The sequence below is a fragment of the Ochotona princeps genome, chromosome 12 (assembly GCF_030435755.1).
Source record: "Ochotona princeps isolate mOchPri1 chromosome 12, mOchPri1.hap1, whole genome shotgun sequence".
Taxonomy (NCBI): domain Eukaryota; kingdom Metazoa; phylum Chordata; class Mammalia; order Lagomorpha; family Ochotonidae; genus Ochotona; species Ochotona princeps.
Genome location: NC_080843.1, coordinates 67,936,861 through 67,960,549, shown reverse-complemented (window position 1 = coordinate 67,960,549; position 23,689 = coordinate 67,936,861). Strand labels below are relative to the sequence as shown.

At 48.9% G+C, this 23,689-nt stretch overlaps 1 protein-coding gene across 2 annotated transcripts in view; it reads right to left on the bottom strand.

Moving 5' to 3' along the window:
* Positions 1-18,159, bottom strand: part of CRYL1 (crystallin lambda 1) — a 105,532-nt gene extending 87,373 nt beyond the window's left edge. For both annotated transcript variants that reach the window (XM_058670988.1, XM_058670989.1), the window contains exons 1-2: positions 18,019-18,159; positions 6,507-6,614 (exon numbers count right to left, since the gene is read on the bottom strand). In XM_058670988.1, coding sequence (XP_058526971.1) covers positions 6,507-6,614; positions 18,019-18,059 — 149 coding nt within the window. In that variant the 5' untranslated portion in view covers positions 18,060-18,159. The remainder of the gene's footprint in view (positions 1-6,506; positions 6,615-18,018) is intronic.
* Positions 18,160-23,689: the final 5,530 nt, after the last annotated feature.

Here is a 23,689-nt window from a genome sequence, read left to right as displayed (position 1 = left end):
CCAGGGGCGTCTCCTCCCCAGGTTTGCAGTCAAGCAATGAGCACACATGAAGGCTGTTTCCTAAAGCCCAAGGGGAATGGGACGGCACGGGGAGCGCAGGCGCAGGCATTCGGCCTGACCCCCGAGCCAGCCCACCCCCAGCAGCTGGGCAGCCTGATTCAGTTCCCACCTCCAGCCCCTAATTCCAGCTTCCTGCCAAGGCAGACCCTCCGAGGCAGCGTGATGACTCAAGCCTCTGACATTCTGCCTCCCACGTGGCAGTCCCAGTCCTTCCTCCCTGTGGTTCTGGCTCTGGACCACTGTGGGCATCTAGGGAGTGAACTAGTGAGTGAGAGTGCTCTGTGGCTCTGCCACCCCCCCCAAAAAAATTAAAAGTAAAGATGGCATTTATTTTGGTACCCAAGGAAAATGTTGAAATCTACACATAGAGTAAGTTTTTGGGGGGAAAAATTTATGAAAAACCTCTGTGTAGATTTCAAAACGCTTTGTACCCAAATGAACAAAACCAACTTGGCTTTGAATTCTGTTTTCCCATGAACTTTTACAAAGTTCCCTGAAATAACTCTCAGAAACCAGAAAAAGCAAAGCTTACCTGTGTTTGAGAAGCAAAATAAACAAATAAGGGGAATGATGTAATGGTTTGAACTGTCCTGATGACAGCCAAGTGACTCGGGGACCTGTGAACACACCGATAAGCCAGGGTGAACAACCAGACTGACCCTCGGGCACTCTGACCTCACGTGGTGCCTGGCCTCGCCGGTCCACGGAGCTGCCATCAAGTTGCGCCCCTTGTACCACACAGCAGGCTCCTGCTTGGCAACAGGCAGGTGTGGTTCCGTCTACTTCCTCGCTATCCCCCAAACCGCTGGAGAAAACCTGCCCATGCGTGTGTGCTCCACACTTCTCTCATTGTCATCTTGTTTCCCACGGTCACAAACACGGTTGATTGCTTTCTCTTCCACCTGACACACATCCCTGGAATTTGACCTCTAAGTCTCTGTTGAATGTTTGCTTTTCTCAGGGTGTTATCAGGGTGACTGCCAACTGCTCAACTTCTCCTGAATCCTGGTATACCAGTTAGCACTCAAATATCACCAATCTTTTTTTTTTTTTCTTTACCTTTTTGGGAGTCACCTGGTCTTGGTCACAGCTACTCATTATAGACTGCAGGCACTTACAGACAAGCGTAAGCCCACGTGCATGGCTGGACTTCAATAACACTTGATGTGTACTCTGCCCCTTTAAGATGGGGATGGGGGCTAATGGTGCGGTGCAGGGGTTGAACTGCTGCTTTTGATGCCAGCATCCTACGTCAGAGCCCTGGATACTGAACTTAACGTGCAGCTTTCTGCTGATGCACCTGTCGGGGGCTTCTGCTACCCAGGTGGGAGACTAAGATGGAGTTCCAGGCTCCAAATGGCCAAGGCTGTTGAGGCCATTTGGAGAGTGGCCCAGCAGATGGGTGATCCCTCTCTCTCTTATCCTATCTCTCCCTGTCCCTCTGCCTTTCAAATAAACAGGGATCAAGGTTCCAAGCTACCATCACCTCCAAATGGCGTGGAATCCATCCAGGAGGAAAATGACTGTGAAAAGACAAGCCAAGTGCACCCAGACTCCAGCATCAGCAGCGGATCCCAGCCCCAAGGGAACCAAACCTGAGTGCCTCAGCTGGTACCTGCCGAGGCCCAGATGTGGTCTGTCCTCTGGGGCTTTCCTGGCTAGAGCTCAGGCCTGGCTGTGGTGACGCTGAGGCCGCAGGACCAGCAAGAGCTGCGGCTGCCAGGGGGTCCACAGGGGTATGGCAGAGGGGCTCGCACTGGTCACCCAGCGAGCGAGCTGTCTCCAGAAAGCAGCACCTCCCTCCACACAGCCCCTTCAGCACACAAGGACTTCCCCTTCCTGTTCCTCCACTGAGCTGTCACCCAGCCAGAGGGGCCCTACCTGGTCTTGGACCAGGCATTTAACACTCTATTACTCCTTTTCTATGTAAGGACCCAGTAATGGAAAAATCAGGCGATACACCTTACCACTCACTGCCACCGTTCTGGGAGGTGGTACTTTCAGCTGAACCCAGCCGGGCTCAAGCACATGGCCTCCATCTGTAGCAGGTGACTGGGGCAACTGTGGTTGCCTGCACAGGAGCCAGTGGTGTCAAGGGTAGGTGGGCTGTGCAGCTGTTGCTGGTATGACCGGGCCAGCCTAGAGAGGGCTGCGGGGACATCTCAGGCTGCATCTTGCTTGCTAACATCCCATCAGCCAGCACAGGCCCTATCCACGCCGAGTCACGGGTGAAGGCAGCAGGTCACATGGCAAAGGGGAGTGTAGACAGATGGGGTGATCCAGGCTATGTGTGACCCATCATAATCCTCCAGGCCAAAGGTAGGTGGGAAACTGTCTTTAGCCAGGAGAGCAGGCCAACCCAGAGCGACAGGGATCCAAATAGAACCTAGGTCTGTGCCAGGGCCGAGGGCCGGGCAGTAAGTGAAAAGCCAGTGTCCAGAGCACCTGAAACCCTGAGTTCAGGGCCAACAGGTTTAGTTACTTAAGAGACAGGCACACAGGGCAGCCACCTCATTCCGGAGATCATCTCAGGTGGTTCATTAACTCCCAGCCTGGGCAGAAAGCTGAGTCATCTCCAAGGGCCAGGACTGTACCTGGTGGAGCAGGGATGGCTGCAGAGACCCACGGCTGGGAGAGTAGGGGGACCACGTGGTGGCCTTCCCAGCTCAGCACGCTGGTGGACAGGGTGACCTGTGCTGTCCCTGGGGCCTGGGAGGCGCAGCAGGAAGGTCCCTGGGGGCTGGGAAGGCCCGTGTGCTATGGTGCACACGAGACTAGCTCCAACTATAAGAAGACAGAAGGGCCACATCGCAGCCATGCTTATTTGATTTCCACTTTTGTTCCTAAAACACTGCTGTCATCCTCCAGAATTCTGTATTTTAAAAAGACTGATTTATTTTTACTTCAACGTCAAAGTTACCGAAAAAAAGTGATAGACAGAGAAAAGAGATCTTTCATCTGGTTCACTCCCCAAATGGCTACAACAGCCAGAGTTGAGTTAATCCGAAGCCAGGGGCTTCTTCTGGGTCTCCCATGCGGGTTCAGGGTCCCAAGGATTTGGGCTATCCTCCACTGCCTTCCTGTCCATAAGCAGGGAGCTGGATGGGAAGCCAGGATTTGAACTGGTACCCTTACAGGATGCCAGCACTGCACACAGAGCACTAGCCTGTTATGCCACCACGCCAGCCCCTCGTCCTCCAGAATTCCCACTTGAGACTTAACATGGGCTAAGCACGAGGTACAGAAAGGAGAACAAGACAATAGGACGGCACAGCTGTTACTCCCATGTCCCAAGGCCAAGCCGCCTCTCCAGCGCAAATGCTAATACACGAATGTCAAGTTTCTTGTGCCAAACACAACGCTGATCCTAGAAGACAGGTTTTCCGTTTTGTTTTGTTTGCTTTTAATTCCCTGACTCCTTGACATGGTACAACTGCTGAATAGTAATGTCTTCTGTCATGTCTTCATCTTTAAAACAGGATACCAACTGTGTCCCGTTTAAGTTCCATTTTCACAAATTCCCAAGCAAGTTGGACCACTGTTCCCATTTAAGAAGATTTATGTTTAGCAGGTCTAACACACATGGAATTGTCCACAAGAAGCAGTGAAAATTTCAACCACGTGCTAATTGCTGCCCTAAAACATCAAGTAGAATCAGAGTAGGGGATGTGAAGCAATCCGAACGGTGGGACAGACGGCAGAAAATAAAGGGTATGGGACGGGGCCAGCGGCTCGGACACCCACAGCCACAGCCCAGTGCTGAGCCGCAGTGCCCTATGCCGGCTCCTGGTGGCAGCAGTGAGCACTCCAGCAAGTGGGTCCCTGCCACCCACGCGTCCCAGTCCCAGGCATCTGGGGCGTGCACCTGGGGATGGGGGACCCCACGCCTCTCACTCACATAAATAACACCTTTGTAGCTTTTGCGACTCTAGAAAGGCTCCTGTGACTCAAAGTTCTTGTCCAGTTCGGCTGAGGGGACAAAGAGACGTGCTGCTCATTTCTGCATCCACAGTGGACACTGGACAGGGAGGCAGCCTGAGGGGCAAGGTCACGGCTCTGGCTGCCAGGGCCCACAGGTTGCCAGGAGAGACACCTGTGGGGCACCAGTTCCTGTGCCGCTCTGTCAGGCCCCCAGACCCGGTCAGGGACCATCCTCCACTCACACGGCTATAATTTCAGTTCCACTCACCTTGACTCTCTTCCCATTCCCATTTTATTACAGGACATTGTTATAATGGTTTATTAATGATTGGTGGTCATCTGTCATTGAGCCCAACCTACACAGAAAAAAACAGTATGCAAGATTTTTTTTAATCTAATATTTACTTGAAAGTTACAATTACGGAGAGCGTGAGCAGGAGCAGGCAGATCTTACTTCCACTGGCTCACTACCCAGATAGCAGCAATGGCAGGGCTGGCCTGGACCGGGAGACAGGAGCTTCTTCAGGACCCAAGGGCATGGGCCATTTTCCCCTGCTTTCCAAGGCACATTAGCAGGCAGCCAGATCAGAAGTGGAGCAGCCTGGACTCTACCCAACACCCATATGGGATGCAGGCATCACAGATGGTGGCTTGGCCTGATACACCACGTCAGCCCCAGGTTTCAGTGTTTCATTGCACCAAAAACAAACGTCTTTCAGTTCCATTGTCTCTGGAGCATCATCAAACACAGAATTGGGGGCTGTCTATAGTTTCACACATCCACTGGAGATCTTGGGCCATATGCCCCATAGGTAGGTGGGGTCTACTTCTCAACAGAAAGGTGTGTCTCCTGATAGTCCCTCAGTGACATTAGCACACTTGCTCTTAATTAAAGTAATATTCTAATACGAAAAATTTTAACTAGATTTGAAAAGGAAAGAAACAGCCATTTTTCACATATACATATCCCTTCCATGAATGGATTTTAAAAGTGCTCAAAAGGGCCTGGTGCAGTAGGCTAGCAGCCAAAATCCTTGCCAGGATCCCATATGGGGACTGATTCTAATCCCGGCAGCTCCACTTCCCATCCAGCTCCCTGCTTGTGGTCTGGGAAAGCAGTCGAGGACGGCCCAAAACTTTGGGACCCTGTACCTGCGTGGGAGACCTGGAAGAAGCTTCTGGCTCCTGGCTTCAGATCGGCTCAGCTCCAGCTGTTGCAGCCACTTGGGGAGTGAACCAATGGACGGAAGATCTTCCTCTATGTCTCTCCTCCTCTCTATATATCTGACTTTTCAATAAAAATAAATAAATAATTTTTTTAAAAAAAGAGAGATGTATTTATTTTTATTGGAAAGGCGGAATTACACACAGGAAGAGAGAGAGAGAGATCTTCCATCTGCTGGCTCACTCTGCCGCAACACCTAGAGCTAAGACAGTCTGAAGCCAGGAGCCTGGCGCTTCTTCCAGGTCTCCCAGGTAGGTTCAGGGGCACAAAGACTTACATGCTCTGCCTTCCCCGGCTACTACTTCTCTCTGTACACCTGCCGTTCAACTAGAAATAAACTTTAATGGGAAAAGAAAAAAAGCATGGCGCAGCCAGAACTCACAGCAGGTACTACATGTAATACAGGCTGCAGGCATGGCTGGCTGAACCCCACCACACTGCGACACCCGCATCTGTCATGAACTTTCTCAAGGATCCTCCTACAATTTCTTCACATCTGTAGCCTGATAGATCCTGTGGGGTCAATGTTTTCAAAAAGCAGGAAATACAGTCGTCAACTTTTTGTAACAGAAAAGCAAATTCAAGCACCATGCCTGTGGGCATCCTCCGAGGAAAGAAGCAAGTCCCACTGGGAACCGGATCAGGCAGGAGTCGCCTTGGAGGCATGGCCCACACGGCAGGTGCCCTTGCCTCGGGCACCGTGCCTGAGCTCTGCCCTTCTCTGGATGGCCTGCCACATTTTCTGCCTCTCCTTTGCGTCTTGTTCTAGCCACTCGGTCCATGCTCAACGTTCAGTCAGCTCCTCCATTCTGCCATCTCTGTGACAGCAGCACCCAGTGAGGCACCTCCATTTCTGCGTGAATGCTGAACCTCTGATGATAGTCCAGACACGTGTACTCCTGGGATCATCAGATCCACCGGCCCAGACAAGACGAAGAAACTCTGCTCGCAGAAGGTTAGTGGACGGCCAGGCGGCTCTGCTCAGCACCTGTCAGACGCAGACTCAACCTTTCCCAGGGAAATGGCAGGAAACCACAGCCCTTCCGGGTGCAGCAGAGGAGAGAGGCCCACACACGACGAGGCTGGAAGCCCACGCTGCACGTTGGGTTTCTCTGTGCCCTTCTAGCACTTTCCCTTTCTCCACTTCTAAGGCACGCCCTGCTGGCACCTTTACCGGCTCAGACACTGCAATAGTCCCCAAATTAAACAGTAAAACCGCAGACACGCACAGCCAGCCTCAGGGACCACCCAGACACCCAGGGCTCCATCAGCTCCTCGCAGGAGGGTGCTGCCTGCGTACCTGATGCTTTCCAGGGCGTTGGTTATCTGCTGCTGCTCAATGTCATACAGCTTGACCTTGAAGCCTCCGCTGGCAAACAGCATGGCCCAGCTTCGCCCGATGAGCCCACTGAGGGCAAGAAAAGAAAGAAAGGAGTCACATGAACTTAACCAATAACAGCGTTTTCATTTGTACCCCAGAACTCTTTCATTATGTAACACCCCAAAATAAATTATTTTACACATAAAATTATTCAGCATTCTCATCTTCAGACAGTTAAGAAATATTTTCAAAGTACACCTTTTGCTAATGCCATTGATTTCAACAGTTATCTGGTTCCCCCTTGGTGTGCCTGCATGCCTGCCACAGGCAGCCCACACACATAGCAGGTGTTGATCACACCAGGACATTGGGACAGAAATCAGGGTGTAACAGGTGTCCTGGCGGCAAAAGACATTGGACCATTGTCTTAGGCAAGTCACATACCACAAGTTCAGTGGCCCTCCATATCCACGGGTTCTGTGTCTCCTGGTTCAACCAACTAAACACACACGGACTTTTGTCCTTACCAATAGTCCTAGAGGATGATACAGACACCATTTACATAGCAGCACTTACATGGTAGGCAGCACCCTAAGGCATCCAGAGGGGAATTTATACAGAGGAGAACTCCACAGGCTCTGTGAAAATGCTGCGCTATCCTGTACAGTTGAGCACCCTCAGATGTTGGTACATCCACAGGGATTCTGAAACCAGAGACATCCAGGACAGCTGCATCTCCCCGTCCCCAAATCCTAACAGCCTTCACTGTCCCAAGTGAGCACAGATGTGGGGCCAGGCACCACTAAACAGTTAACCCTCAGAGCAACTCGACAAGCTAAGTGCTGCTGTGACTTCATCTCAAGCATGGGGACACAGTGACACCTGTCCTGTAGAGCTGTGTGGGGACTGATGACGCCCAGGAGCCTGCCTCTTGAGCCTTCGCTCTTAGCAACTAAACTGCATCTGCTACTTCAGGCTTACTGGGAAATGGAAACAAAAGAAGAATCCCAGTTAACACAGGGTTGTTCCAACAGTTAAAAACGAATGTGCAGGGCCCAGCATGATGGCTCAATTGGTTAATCCCTCCCCTTCAAGCACCAGGATCCCATAAGGGCACCGGTTCATGCCCTGGCTGCTCCATTTCCCATCCAGCTCCCTGCTTATTATGGCCTGGAAAAGCAGCAGAGAACGGCCCAAAGACTTGGGACCCTGCATCCACATGGGAGACTTGGAAGAGACTCTTGGCATCAAATTGGTTCAATTCTGGTTGTTGTGACCACAAGGGGAGTGAACAAGTGGATGGAAGATGTGTGTGTGTGTGTGTGTGTGTGTGTGTGTGTGTGTGTGCGTAGGTAGATCTGCCTTTCAAAAACAAATTAATAAATCTTAAAAATAAAAAAAAATGTTCAGAACACACTTGGAGTCCGCATCCTGACTTCTTACCAAAGGACGTAGACTACTTGGGGAAATGGCCAAGTCAGATTAAGCCATGAGATAGAAGAGGCGCTTAGAGGCGCTGGGAGCACCAGAAAATAATGGGATGCTCAAAGATAAATCAACCCAATAACCCTGTATCCCTGTGGCCCTATTAAAAGCAGGCTGGCTAAAGTCCACTAGACCTGGCCAAAGCTGACTTACACCACAAAGCAAACACAGCAATAAGAGAACATCCCATCGAGTATAGCATATATACATCCATGAGCCCATGCCGATACAAATAAATGCTTGAATTAGTAGATCGGAGCAGACTTTCAGACATCTTTATGTGGCAGCTCTTCCCCCAAGGAGTTGAAGCATCAGTCCTTACTCAAAGTGACTTCCTTCCAAAGAAGGGACCTGGAGTCGCTCTGCAGCTGAAAAACCTAACAAATACTACCTCGGCCAGACAATCAGGTCAAGACCAACAGAAACGGGGGAGGGCACGGGGAGGGATTAGGGGAATCCCAGAGCCTATGAAACTGTCACAAAACGAAATGTAATCAATTTTAAAAAAAGATCAACAGAGACAAATCCTGCACTATTCCTTCCCTAGGCCCCCTGGAAGCCTGCAGCCCTGGACCCCCATGAACCCATGCACCCATGGCGGGCACGATGGCAGTGGCTGGCACCCGCAGCAGTCACAATCCCCCCACATATCTTTTAAAAAAAATTAGAATAGGTAACTATGTTGATATACTGGTATAGTTAACACAAATGTGACATTAACCAGGTCCAGAATGCCTGCCAGCTATTGGCTGCTTTTCTCCCAGGAGAGTAACACTTGCCGAGGTACAATACAACCTAGGCAGTTGCCTACAGCTGGGGATAAACAATTTTTTTCAACTGTTAATGTCACTGAAAACAAGGAAAGTCTGAGCAACCATCACCTTCAAGAGGAATCCAGCTGAGATTCTGAGACAGAAAACAAAACACAAGCTAGAAACTATGAGTTTGAATCAAGTACAACTGCGACTATACAATAATGCGCTGACTCATTAGCAACTTCTAATATTATCATTAGTTAGCAATATCATTTTGAGAGGTAAGATGTTAATAAGAGGGGAAACAAGCCCAGGCAGTGTTGTTTGTGGTGGTCTCTGTGCTATCATCAGTTTTCCCATAAATGTAAATTTCATCTATAAAATAAAGTGTTTTTTTAATGAATATATGTAACCACAATTATATTCCTAGGTATGAACCCAACAAAAATGAAAATTTATGTCCACACATACCTTGTACATGAAAGGTGTCTAACAGCTTTCTTCATAATAGCTAACAGGAAATAACCCAAATGCCCATCAACTGATACGATGGATAAATAAAATGTGGCATATCCACACTCCAGCTACTCAGCCATAGGACGGAAGACAATCTGATCATTGCTACATGGGTGAATGTTGAAAACATCAAGTTACGGGAAAGCCATGGACAAAGGCCACAAATTGCTGGAAAGGTACAGAAAAAGTAACTCCGTGAGACAGGAAGCAAACTTGGGGCTGCCCAAGATTGGGGGTTAGAGAGAGGGACGGGGAGTAACTGTCACCCTGGGGGCTAAGAATGCTGCCAATCTGACTGCAGGGATAGACACACTGCACAGGGAATACCCCCAAATCATAAACACATACAAAAGTCCCTGAGTCTCTGAAATGGGTGTGTCACATCTAAAAATATATAAACGTATGAGAACATGCTTTGAAAATCAAGTCCATGGGCCTGGCACAGTAGTCTAGCGGATAAAGTCTTCGCCTTGCATGCCCAGGATCCCATACGAGTGCCGCCTCGTGTCCCAGCAGCTCCACTTCCTTTCCAGCTCTCTGCCTGTGGCCTGGGAAAGCAGTCGAGGACGGCACAAAGCCTTGGGACCCTGCACCCGTGTGGGAGACGTAGAAGAAGATCCAGGCTCCTGGCTTCTGGCTTTGAAACAGCTCTGGCCATTGCGGCCACTTGGGAGTGAATCAGTAGATGGAAGATCTTTCTCTGTGTTTTTTCTTCTTGCTGTAAATCTGCATTTCCAATACAAATAAGTAAATCTGTTAAAAAAAATTAACTCCTGCCACACACACACACACGAAGCACTAATGAGATTTGGTTCACGAGAGGGAAAAGAGGGGACAGAGACCACACTGGCTGCTGTAGAGGCAGTGACAACAAAGAACCGCTGGTCCATTCAGCCTGTTAAACGGTCGGCAAGAATGCTAACACAGCCTTTACAGAGAAACACAGCTGTCACCTGACTCAACTCTGAGGACATCATGCCAAACAAAATAAGCAAGTCACAAAAGGACAAATACTATGTGATTCCACTTATGTAAGATACCTGGAAAAGTCAAGTTCATAGAAAGTAGGATGCTGGGCGCCAGTGGGGGAAGGAAACAAGGAGCTGTTATTCAATGGGTACAGAGTTTCAATTTTGCAAGATGAAAAAGTTCTGGAAATTGGTTGCACAATGATGTGAATGTCCTTAACACTATTGAACTGTAAACTTACAAACGGTTAAGGTAGCAAATTTTTAGCGTAATTAACCGGAATTACACATTTTTTCTTTTTAAGATTAACTTGTTTTATTTGAAAAACAGAGTTACAGAGAAAGGGAGGGAGAAAAGCAGGTAGAGATCCTCCATCGGACAGTTTATCCCCAAGATGGTCACAATGGCCAGAGCTGAGCTGATCCGAAGCCAGGAGCCTCCTCCAGGTCTCCCACGCAGGTGCAGGGCCCAAGGCTTTGGGCCGTCCTCCACTGCTTTCCCAGGCCACAAGTAGGGAGCTGGAAAGGAGTGGACTGGCAAAGACTCAAATCAGTGCCCATTTGGGATGCTGGCACTGTAGACAGCAGCTTTGTCTGTTATACCACAGCACTGACCCTACACATTTTTTTTTTTTTAATTTAATAAACATTAACTTATCCTGCAAAACGTGGATTTTGAGTTTGGATAACATTTGCCCATTCCACCAGATGGCAACTGGATGGATACCTTTTATTGCATTAGAAAATCTGCTTTTTTTTTTTTAAGATTTATTTGAAAGGATTTTTTTGCTAGTAAGTTATTTTATTTATCTTTAGCAATACGTGAAAACTCAATGTATTACCCACAAAATATGTTCATTTCCAGAAGTAATGTCATTTGGATAAAAGCAAGTCCTCTGTGTTTCATTCACGGAAGGTGATAAAATTCAGAACACTCTTTCAAGTCACCTGCATATGGACTCAATCATCCTAAAGAAACAGTTCCCCCAAACATTAGTTGTAAAATATTATTACTAAATATATACTTTTGCAAACTAAAAATATTCATGTGTATTTTGCCAAACTTTGAATATTATGACAGTTCTGTTGTAATTTAGTGGATCCTCCAACCACTGGTCCTCTCCTCAGATGGTCACAATGGCTACAGCTGGGCCAGGCTGAAGCCAGAAGCCAGGAGCTCCATCTATCTCCGACACAGGGGACAGTGGCCCAAGGAGCTGGGCTATCTTCTGTTGCTTTCCAGGGGTGTTAGCAGGGAGCTGGATTAGAAGTGGAGAAGTCGGGCCCGGCATGATAGCGAAATGGTTAAAGTTCTCGCCTTGAACACCCCGGGATCCCATATGGGTGCTGGTTCTAATCCCGGCAGCTCCATTTCCCATCCAGCTCCCTGCTTGTGGCCTGGGAAAGCAGTCGAGGATGGCCCAAAGCCTTGGGACCCTGCACCCGTGTGGGAGACCCGGAAGGAAGTTCCTGGTCCCCGGCATCGGATGGGCGCAGCTCTGGCTGTTGCGGCTCACTTGGGGAGTGAACCATCGGATGGAAGATCTTCCTCTCTGTCTCTCCTCCTCTCTGTACATCTGCCTTTCCAATAAAATAAATAAATCTTAAAAAAAAAAAAAAAAAGTGGAGAAGCCAGGACTTGAAAACATTCTAATTTGGGAAGCTGGCACTGCAAGTGGTGGCTTAATGTTCTACACCACAACATCACAAAAACTTCCTTTTTTAAGATTTACTTACTAATTTGAAAGTCAGAGTTATAGAAACAGAAGGAAAGAGAGAGAGCTTCTGTCTAGCAGTTCACTCCCTACATGGTTGCAATAGCCAGGAACAGGTTGCAAAGAGCTTCTTCCAGGTCTCCTGCAATGGCCACAGGGGCCCAGCCAACGTCTGCATTTCCCGTATGGGATCCCAGTGACGCAGGTGGCAGCTTTACCTACCAGGCCAAAAAACTGGCCCCCAAAACATAGTTTTCTACATTCTTCTAATCTCAGTTTTGATGGTCCGTCTGTTTGTATTCCTGGAGTTTGGGTCTCAAAGGGCAACCTTGGTCCCCCAGTAGACTATCTTCTGAAGGCAGCTTTTTCCCCTCTGGCCCTATTTTAACAAGATGGGGCAAGAGACAAATGCAAGCGATCTTGCTACTACCCTTAATCTCTCAAGCCTGGAAGCTGACATGTTTGCTGTGAACTGCTGGATTGCTCATAATGGGTATCAAAGTACATTAATGAAAAACACGGTGAAGTTTGTCCAAGTGCATGGGTCAGGGGCAGCAGTGCCCATCAGGCAGCATGAATTTGGTTTTTGTTTGTTCACTGGAGTCATTGGGTCTAGCGAGGTCCCTTATCTTTGACCCAGGAGTGGCAGGTCCTCTGGGTACACACAGGAAACCAGTGGCGAGCCAGCTTCTTGCCTTGGAAGCTGCTGCACCGCCCCATGTGGTGGTGGTGGTGGCCTACCACAGCAACAGAACGAGCTGCTTTAGAATGGGAGGCCAGAGGAGTGGGGACAGGACGGAGTGTGATGAGTCAGCTTCTGTCTGCCTCTAATCCACAGCTACAACTTCCGCCTCAAGCAGAGGCCACAGCAGCCAGCAGCCTGGGCTCCAGTCAGGGAAGGGATGGGCTTGGCAGGCCTCCCTCCGACCCCAGCATTTGCTGAACCACCAGCATGCTACAGAGGACGCTTCAGCGCTCACCCCCCATGCATGTCAGGGGGTCAGGCCCTACAGCAGGTGAACTGACGGCTTCTACTCAAACTCTGTAAAAGGGATTCACTTTTATGCCACAGCTAACAACAGCGAAATCTTTCACAATTATGCAACATGCTGTGTACACAGGATATCCATATGAATTTTTTATTTCTCAGAACTCTGGACTCATGCTGATCAACCAGGTAGAGTCTAGTGGCTGCTAAATGAAGCTGATAGCAAATACACTCTAGAGCTAAGTTCAGCAGTATCAGATACAGCTCCAGGTCTCTCTCTCTCTCTCTCTCTTCCTCCCTCTCCCTCTCTCTCAGGGTTGTAGAAAGCCACCTGCAAACTTTTAACTTTTTGAGTTCAAAGGCCAAGGAACATTATGTGTGCTCCCAAATGGCCAGCTATGGACTTCAAAATATTGTTCTCCCGGTGGACGTTCCATTTTTCTAACCATAAAAATGCACTAATGCCACCTAACTCTGGGATGAGAAATAACTGCATTGTGGAAGTTACAAGAGTGGGTGCACTCTGTGATGTTTAAAACACCCATATTCTTACGATTTCTACATTTCACAGCATATATGTTGAATCTATAAATGCATTTCTATTTTCTCTCCATCTCTCCCTCTCTTTCAAACAATAATGCTAAGGAAATACCCCAACCCCACAAAATGACCCATGTCATCCATACCTATGAAAGCTTTCAGCCACATCTAACCGGGCACCTGACGCTACAACAGGTGTTTCTGAGTCCTGAGTCACCACACATCCAGTCCCTGCCACACAGTGGAAAGGGAGAGGGTCAGGAGCTGAAGATGCCAGGTGAGGGGAATGGGAGGGGCTTGTAAGTTATCAAAGCCAGAAGGGTGGGGAGCCTGGATTGATCTATAAAAGTCAAAGGTCAAGATCTGCTACACAGGAGTGTGAAACGGGTCCCACTCATTAAACAAACCTCGCACAAGGGGCCTGTATGGCAAGGTGAGCAACAAAGAGAGAGAGACAGAGAAGGAGGCTCTCTGAAGATCTGTTTTCTTGGTTGACAGAGTTGCATCGTTGCTTAAACCAGCCTTGTCCCATATGGCAGCCACTGGATAAAGGGGTTACAGAGTAAACAAAAAGAGGATTGCTCAAGCTGAGACTTGCTGCAAGGGCAAATACACATGGGCTTGGAAGATTCAATGCAATATATATGCATATATATACATATATATGCCACTGTATGCCTAAAATTACATATTAATTACCTGTTGAAGTAGTGTATTTTAAGTACGCAAGCAAATGTAATTACACCTATTTTTTTGTTTCTGTTTTTACATTTTGAGAGGCAGCAAAGTCTGAGAAAGCTCCCATCCGCTGGTTCACTGTTCAAATGCTGTTACTACAGGGCTGGGTCATCCTCTGAGAACCAGGAACTCAACCCAGGTCTCCCACATGGCTGGCAATTTCTTCCCCTTAAGAAAAAAAAAAGTCTTCTTCTTTAAAAATATTTTTTTCTTAAAGATTTATTTATTTTTATGGGAAAGCAGGTTTACAGAAAGGAAGATCTTCCATCCGCTGGTTCAATACCCAAGTGGCCACAATGGCCAGAGCTGAACTGATCCAAAGCCAGGAGCTTCTTCCAGGTCTCCCACTTGAGTGGAGGGTCCCAAGGCTTTGGTCCTCGACTGCTTCCCCAGGCCACAAGCAGGGAGCTGGATGGGAAGTGGAGCAGCTGGGACACCAACTGGCACCCATATGGGATCCTGGCACATGCAACGTGAGAACTTTTTCCACTAGGTTAGCACACCAGCCCGCCTCCCCCCCATTTTTTTTTATTTATTTGCTTGTTTGTAAGGCAGAGTTACAAAGAAGAGAAGAATCAGAGATCTTTAAGCTGCCAGTTCACTTCCTAGATGGCCACGAAGGCCAGAGATGGAGCCAGCAGTTTCAGGGTGGGTGCAGGTGCCCAAACACTTGGCCACCCTCCACTGTTTTCCTCAGGCACATTAGCAGGCAAATTTCATGATCCATACAACATAACAAGAGCCACCGATGTGGGCACTTCAAAGTTCTCAACATCCTGACTACCCTGGCAGGCCTCAAGCCTCTGAATTCATCAGCTTCGATCATTACAAAATGTAAGGCAGATGCTCATTTATTCCATTCCTGAATATCAGCAAAAGGTACGCACTAGAGTTGTGCTTTAATGAATGCCACTAAGCTTTTGATTAATCCACTCTAGATGCATTGCTGTTCAACTGATTTGTTTGAGAGGGACTCTCATTCTGCTAGTTCACTCCCTAAATGGCCTTAGTGGTCAGGGCTGGGCCTGGAAAATGGGAACTCAAACCAGGTCTCCCACGTGGGTAGGAGGAAGGCAGGCAGACACCGGCACCAAATGTAGTGCTCCATGATAGGGAAGCGGGAGGGCTGAACCACTGGGCTACACATGGAGCCCTGGATGTGTTGAAAAGTATCTTCCCAGGCTAAGGCTACTTATTTGCTGGGCAAAATTTCCTATACTCTTGATCTAAGTCATCTATGGAAAACTTGCCAGGAAGAACTACTAAATATTTCCTAGGAAAATCACATTCAAATTTGAGCTCAGACACAACCACAGCATTTGTGTGTGTGTGTTTTAATGGAAAACTATCAGGAAAACTTCTAATGTAGCACTATAAAGCAAATTCATGCCTCAAGGAGTTTCTTCTATAAAATGTATATAGTCACTCCAAAGTGAAAATTTTGCACTCACAAAAAGGATACTCTGGTTTATGGGATATCCTGTTTGATATAAGACAAAATCTTACCAAGCCCCCTTCTGTATACTTATTTAAATACATATGCATGCCATCTCTGTTACATACACTTGGACAAGACAAGGTAGACAACGGGTGACAAAACAGTCCCTAAGGTAGAATTTCTGTTCCAGAAACAGTTCTGTGTAGGAGTTGCGGCAGAGGGGAGGACCTCAAGCAGGAGCCAGCGTCTTGAGCAAGCATCTTGATGGGCGAACGGGCAGCAGGAACCTGCACCAATGGCCCTCCTCCCAGACAGCTGTACTTGTTAAACAAGCTGAGGCCTAAACCTGGGCGGACCCATACACACACACACAGATACTATGGCTTGAGAACACCACTCAAACACAAGCTTGTCTTCCCTTCTCTGGCTCTCACTGGCCTACAGCCAAGGTTTCCTCTCCCCTAACGCTCCTTTCCATTCCAACCCACCTCTCCTAAGGTATGCGTCCCAGGCGACAGTGCCAAATGCCTTGAGGAGTGAGGCTGGGACAAAGTTCACTGACAATCTGCAGCAAGTATTTTCAAGAGGGAATGTACAAACTGACACTGACAGAGAAACACTCACTAGGGTCTAAGTGAGGAGACCAACACTTAGACTAATTTAGGGTTTAATTCACGCCCCAAGCACCCCTTGTTCAACGACAGCCCTCTGGCATCAGGAGCTGACACCTGCATGACCCTAGAGGTGCAACTAGGTTTCCGTGGAGGCACCGAGCACACAGCACAGTCACAAGCCTAGGCACGGTGTCGTTCCTGGGGTCCCTACAGTGTGCCCACCATTCGCTAATTCCTTATCAACCTGTGCCCAAGGAATCAGAGATAAACTGCCAATCGCAGCCCCTCCTCTGCAGGCTGACCCACCCACGGCCAGAGAACTGTGCAATCCAAACAGACATTGACTTCCCATTTATCCTGCACAGGCAGAGTGCTACTGCAAGGCACAATGGAAAACAAACTCTAGCCCTTGACCTTCATAACTCGAATCCAAGACAAGCCTGATTACTGCAACGGGAGCAAAGTACACTCTTTTTATTCCCTCACTACTTGGCCACGAGCTCCCTTGGGCCTGAAAAGGACAATGGGCAGTTAATCCCACTGCTGACCAAGCTGACAAGCCTCCCAAAGCCCTGCAACAATGGGCTCTAAAAGAAAAACCCTGAAGTTGGAAATGACCCTCAAACAGGGCTGCAAATGATGGGGGGAGGTGGAGAATGGGGAGCCAGTCAAGCCAACACCTCATATTTTTAAAAAGATTTTATTTAGTTGTAAGCCAGCATTACACAAAGAGACGGCGAGAGAGAGTTGGGTCTTCCACTCCTTTGGTTCGCTTCCCAGAAGATTGCAATGGCCAGATGTAAGCCTGGGGCCTCATCCGGGTCTCCCACGCAGGTCAAGGGTCCCAAGGGTCTGGGCTGTCCCCTACTACTTTTCCAGGTACATTAACAGGGCTTCGGATGGGAAGTGGAGCAGCCAGGACTCGAACCGGTATCAGCTGGGCTTATAAACGGCTAGACCACAATACCAGCCAGAATATGGTGCTTTTAAATATCAACAGCAAGTAGTAACCGCTCAATAGATTGCTACCATAGGTAATCAATGGAAAGCTCCGCAAAACCGTTCGTTTTGAAAATGAAAATAGTGAAAGTTCTAAGAGTGGGGATGGGCGCAACCGAAGCCAGTCGGGAAGTAGCAGACAGCAAATCCTGACCTCCTGGCCGTATTCGCCGGCTCCAGCTTTCCCCGGTGTGGTCACAAGCACCTGCGGGACTTCCTGGGAACCACATGCCCAACAGGCCCGCGACGTGCAGCCCATCTTGCCCCAGGGCGTGCACCTGCTTCCCTGCTCGCTCCTAGTCCCCGCAAGCTGGGGAAATTGCTTAAGCTCCGTTTTCTTATTCATAAACTGGGAATTAGGGCACAGTTCCTGAAGGCAGGATGTCACAATCCGCCTCGCTCCTACGTAATGTTCAAACAGCCTCGCAGGCAGCCCCAATAACACTCAACAGGTTCCACGAAAGCAGTGCCACTGCAACTTGCACCAAGCAAAACAAGACGCAACTTTGCAAGGAGCTTCCACCTGCAAAACCCACCGCTGATCCGCCTGACGCTGACCCGGGCCACGCCAGCTCTGCCTGGGCAGCAGGAAGCCCAGGGGAGCAAGCGAGGAGGCCGAGAGACTCTGCTCCCACCGCGCTCAGGAACAAGATGGGCGCCCACCCACTCGCGGGGAGTCCTCAGCGACTCCCCGAGGCTCCGCGGGCAGCGGCGCGGCGGCTGGGAGCTCTTTACCTGCCAACGATCAGCACCTCGCTGCCCGCTGTGGACGCCATGGCGCGGCGTCTGGCTGGGCCCGGACACGGTACCGCGAGCGCGAAAACTAAGCGCGGACCCGAGTGTCAGACGCGCAGCTGCGCCGGGGCCGGCCGGGCTGGCGGGACTAGGTTCGCCGGGGACAGGGTGGAGGGCGTGCTCCTGGCCCATTGGCTCCGCGGGCGCTGGGGGTGGGCCCGGGCTGCTGGAGAGGCGGGGCGCACGCTGGGCTGGGCGCACGCTGGGCTGGGCGCACGCTGGGCTGGGCGCACGCTGGGCTGAGCGAACGCGCCCGGGGACACTCCGCGGCAGCGGGCTGCGTGGCAGAGCTCTTGCGGACAGACGCAAAAGCACGCCAGAAAAGCTACCCCGAGAACTGCCATTATGGAAGGTGCAGGCGCCCCTGCGCACCCCGTAGCGCAGGCGTGAACGGCGCGCTGGGCTCACATCAGGGGTGCCGCCCTGATTCCCGGGAGAACTGAGGCCTGGGACTTGGGGGGAGGAGGGGAGGCAGAGAAGCACACGTGCCGTAAGCACGTGCGCCGTACTTCCTCCTTCCCGAGGCTGACCAGACAGAGGAAATGAAGCGGGGCGCGGCCAGCCAGACCCAGAGGACGGCGCGTGGGCGCGCGCTGGAGGGAAACGTGCCAGGCTGCCGGTGTCCGGGCCTAGCAAAAAGTATGATGAACACGGCTCTTCCTGTTGCGTGTGTCCCTGTCAGAAACCGGGAAAGAGAAGGCTTTAGAGGAAGGGGGTTAGACTTTAAAGGAAATGCCACAAATTGTTAGTAAACTTTAAATATATCAACCCTTCTTAAGAGAAATCAGAAGTAACAGAAGAGTCACGCGCTCCCCCCCCCACCCAGAAGTGGTGGGATTGTTATGGGGTGCAGCCTGTGATAGCCAGCACCCATTGACAAGTGGACAAATGAAATTTGGCTGGGTCCCCCAACCTCTGTCCTGAAGGTGGATCCTAACAGCAATGGAATAGTAGTTGCATCCTCAACCACTCCCCCACATCCTAAATGAGCCAGGATACTGGAAGTCCAATTAGTCTAGGTATTTTTAGCTACCAGCCCTGTTCCTGTTCCTGTCCATCCTAACCAGCACTAATCAATTCCTTAGCCCACAACACTTAGGTATTCACTCCTGCCCACCTGTGACTCACCTATCAACTGAGAGGGGACAGCATTGTGTTGTGTGTAACCACTCCCCTCACAAGCCCCTTTAAAAAGGCCCATGAAGCAGGGGCTCTCACTCTCTTTCTGGTCAGGTGCTTCTGTTACTCTGGCACCCTGACTCTTGGCTGACCCAGGACAGGTAATTCCCTGAGCATGGTCCCTGTGTGCTGCTTAGATGGGACAATGGTTATTACAATGTTGTTCCTGGTCTGTGTGCTATCAGGAGTTCCAGGAGAGGTGAGGCCAAGCAGTAGTAGAATGTGGGCAGAGAAGCCAGGGAAAGGTGAATGTCTGCAGCTTTGTAAGTGTGTCCAGGTTCTTTGTGAGTGTGTCCAGGTTATTTGTTGCATGTCTCTTAGGATAACATATATTGTTGGGGAAGCTGGGACATAGGTTTTCAGCTTAATGGATGGACTTAAGGATGATGACCATTTGTTTGTTTTAGGATTATGATTGGTTGGATTGCCATATGGACTTGTGATTTGCTGCTGTGCTCTATTATCACCAGGCTTGGTTAATTTAAAGACTCCTTAATAAGCCTTAGACATGTCTGGTGTGATCTCGCTCGCACCCTGCAACAGGATTACAGGGCCCTTACATTGGTAAAAGCCCTTTATGCAAGTGCATGGAAACGAAGCGTATCTTATCTATTTTGGTGTAACCTTTTATCATTTATGTATGTCAGTGGAAGAGGCCGGCATGAGGTGCCCTCGGCTAATCCTCAGCCCTGTGGCGCCAGCGACGCATAGAGGCGTGATTCTTGTGCCTGCTGCTCCACTTCTGGTTCAGGTCCCTGTGGTGGCCTGGGAAAGCAGAAGGGGACGGTCCAAGGCCTCGGGGCCCTCCAGCCAGGTGGGAGATCCGGAGTGAGCTGACTCTTGGCTTCAGAGCAGCTGAAACGTTGCAGCCGTTTGGGGAGTGAACCCACGGATAGAAAGGATGTGTGTGTGTGTGTGTGTGTGTGTGCCCTTCTCTCTAAATATGGCTTCAAATAAAAACAAAATGAATCTTTAAAAAAAGAATCTCTAGTTGTATGGCAGCTACTTGGGTTAATGCGCTATAGCTGACTAATGCATATCCTGAGATGTATCAATGATCGCTCAAGTAACTGGGTTCCTGTTATCCACGTGGAGACCTAGAATAAGTACCACCTCCCACCCCCGGCCAAGCCCCTGCCTTTTCACGTATTTGGGAAGCAACCAATAGATTGGAATGCTGTCTGTTGCTCTCCAGCTCCCTGAGATATAAACAAAGAAGTTTATTGTGGTACAATTTTTTAAAGCCCCCACACGAGGACTTCCCCCCAACAAAAAAAAAGGTCATTAAAATGTGAAAAACAATGCACAGCCCTCAAAAGATTTCAAGCCACATAAGTTTATCTCTTCATTCCATTTAGTAATATTGACAGAGAAGTTTGGGTAGTAGGCAGTTAGGGCACTCTGGGTCCCCAAGTCATCATATAAAGGGGTATTTTCCCCACCATGTCTTGGATTCACCAGTGCACGTCTCTCCCGAGACAGGTGCATATCTTAACACTTGGGGAACACACTTCCCCAAGAGATAAGGGTGAGATTAATACATCAATTCCCCCCTGTCTCCGGCCATCGCCAAGAGGGAGGGCTTCAGACTGGCCTCTTTATCATTAGAAAGGGACCAAGGAAGTTGGCCAGTGACACCTTTCTGGCCTTTTGTCCCAAGGCCAGGTACCATGGAAACCAAGAATTTTTTTTTTTTTAATGGAGAAACATCTTTGAGGGGAACCTATAAAAGATGCTTTCCCCACCATTGATACGGGTCTCTTGCTTTTCCTCCGGCCACTATGGCAGGGGGTAAGGGTCCCTTCTATCTCAGAGCCCCTCCCATCACTAGGACGGGAGTGCCGGAGACCAGCTCCAGCTGACTGAGAGCTTGCAAAGGATGTGTGGATCGGCGAGATTGTAAGAGGAAAAGATAAGACATGGACCACTATGGCTTGATGCTCATAATGGACAACTCAGAAAAGCTGCCTTCTTTATTTATACACAAATCATCACAAGCTTTTGCACAATATCCAGTTGTTTCATTTTTCCATCATGATTAAGAGAATACAAAAAACAAGCCTAAGGAAAACATTTTCGACAATCATTACTCACTGAAACCTGCAGTCACCTGGCTAAAGCCAGAACTCCACAGATGGCAGTGCATGTGGTTACATAGTGACAAATGATTTACTTATACTTAAAATCAATTTTTACTAAACACAAGCAAACTAATATTGCTTAGAATATTAAGAGTACAGAATTAAAAGATCATAAAAGGATCTTATAAAAGCATATAACATAGATTCTTTGCTAAATCTTATAATCAAGTCATGCATTAATTACCGTCACCTTCACCTAGTGCTGATTCAATTGTTTTTTGTTCTTTTGTTAAAGGGCAGTGAAAGGGATCAAGGCAGACAGCCAATCTACAGAGGGCCTTTACAAAAAACTTCCTTTTATCTATATAAACTGTTTTCTTTCCCTAAATATAAGTGCCAATATAAGACAAAAGTTTTTATAAACTGTTTTCTTTCCCTAAACATAAGTGCCAATATCAGATAGAGATTTTAAGCCATTTTGAGGGGGGTTCACACTTGTTTCCCTTTAGAAGATGCCACATATACTTTTGCTTTCTGTGGTGAGAAACTAGAATACGTCATATCATGTGTTGTAACAGTTCGAGGCGCATGGTAAACAAACTCTTTGTACCTCCATTATTGCCATCAGTTGCAAGATATTATCAAGCCATTTCTTAAGGAAAACATTACTTATACTAGGGCAAATTCCAGGACAAAAGTGGGCACATAACAGGATGTTTGGATACATTGTGGACTCAATTGTACTATTGTATACTTTTAGCTGTGTGTCATAGCCTTACGTCGCTAAAGATGTTTTTATCATAATATGATTGATCAATTTGAGGTGTCATACTAGTTACAGGAATCACTTCCCATTAGCAGAAAAACAACAACAACACCCTCAGGAGAATTCTATGAAACATCAGAGAAGTGATTGAGTGTCCATACAATGGGCTGAGGCAGCAATGAGGTGACCAGAGACATTCCACCGGGCCTTGCCTCGCTGCTAGAAACTCCTCGTAGCCTTGCTAGCCAAGGAGCAGTGCTCATCACACACCCATGCCATCCGACCCAAGTGCATGGCTCCCCACACGGGAGTCTCCTTTCTCAACTTTTCTAATAAATCTTGCTTTAAAACTAAACTGTGTCAGCATGAAAATTCTTCTTTCCTGCAAGACAAGAATTGAGGTTGCTGCCGTATTCAGGATCAAAAACCCTACAACAGTATTATTGGGTTAGGGGGGCAGTTAGAGACAGAGAACTCTCAATTACTAGTTAACTCCCAAATGCCCAAAACAGTGCCATCCAGGACATAGGCCTTGCTGGAGCCAAAAAATTGACCCCAGGTCTCCCCTCTGGGTAGCAGGGACCCAATGACTTGAGCCATAGTGTCTGTCCAAGCTGCAGGTCGGCAGGATGCTGGAATCCGAGCAGAGCCCGGGCACTGCATTGTGGGAAGCAGGCAGCTAAATGGTGTCTTACGTTGTTGCCCTGGCAGTGGACTTGGAGAAGGCATCTGCCTCCTGCTGTAGGCTCTGTGTTCCCTGCTCACTTGCTCCCTTGGAGCAGACCTGACTGGAAGGCATCTGTCTCCTGGTGTAGTACTGGCCGGCTGCTACAGTTTCTACTTCCCTCCTTCCCTCTCCCCTCCTCCCCTCTTCCCTTCCCCCTCTTCACCCCTCACCCCCACAACATTGTTTTTCTTGGACAACAGTTGGCTTCTCAGTCAACACTTCCTCCTGAGGCTCCCTGGCAACAATTGGACAGGTGCAATATGCTTGCTAGGCATCCAGCCGAAGCTCTCACTCTGCATTATAATCTCATTTCTATGCAGACACTCCCATCAATGCCAAGACGGTCAATCACCGGGAAACCAATAAGAGCACAAAGTGTCAGGCACCCATGGCACATCACAGGCTAAACTTCTATGTGCAGCACCTGCGTCCTATCTGGGAATCCCCCCAACTGAACCGCTGGGCTCAGAACTCCAACCATGGAGAAAATTGCAGGTTCCATGGTCTGACCATGGAATGCATGTGTCAGAGCTGGGCCTCCTCAGTGGCTTAGAAGGAGCGGTGGACAGCACATCCAGATGCACATGGAGGATATGGCAGTAAACTGGAACCTGCAGAGGACACCTGGTACCATAACAGAAGAGGGAGGACAGAACAAATCAATCAACTACCCCAGCAAAAAGTTGGCAGTGAATACCTGGGCAAACAGAAACTCTAAGGTGGACTATGTCAGCCAGTGGAGTCTGGAGAGATTTCATCGTGATTAGAGTGGCAAGATCAGCAATAATACAGAACTATTGAATTATCAAAACCACTTGCGCAGTGCCCTCGGAGCAAGCCCCACACTGGGGACCCTGG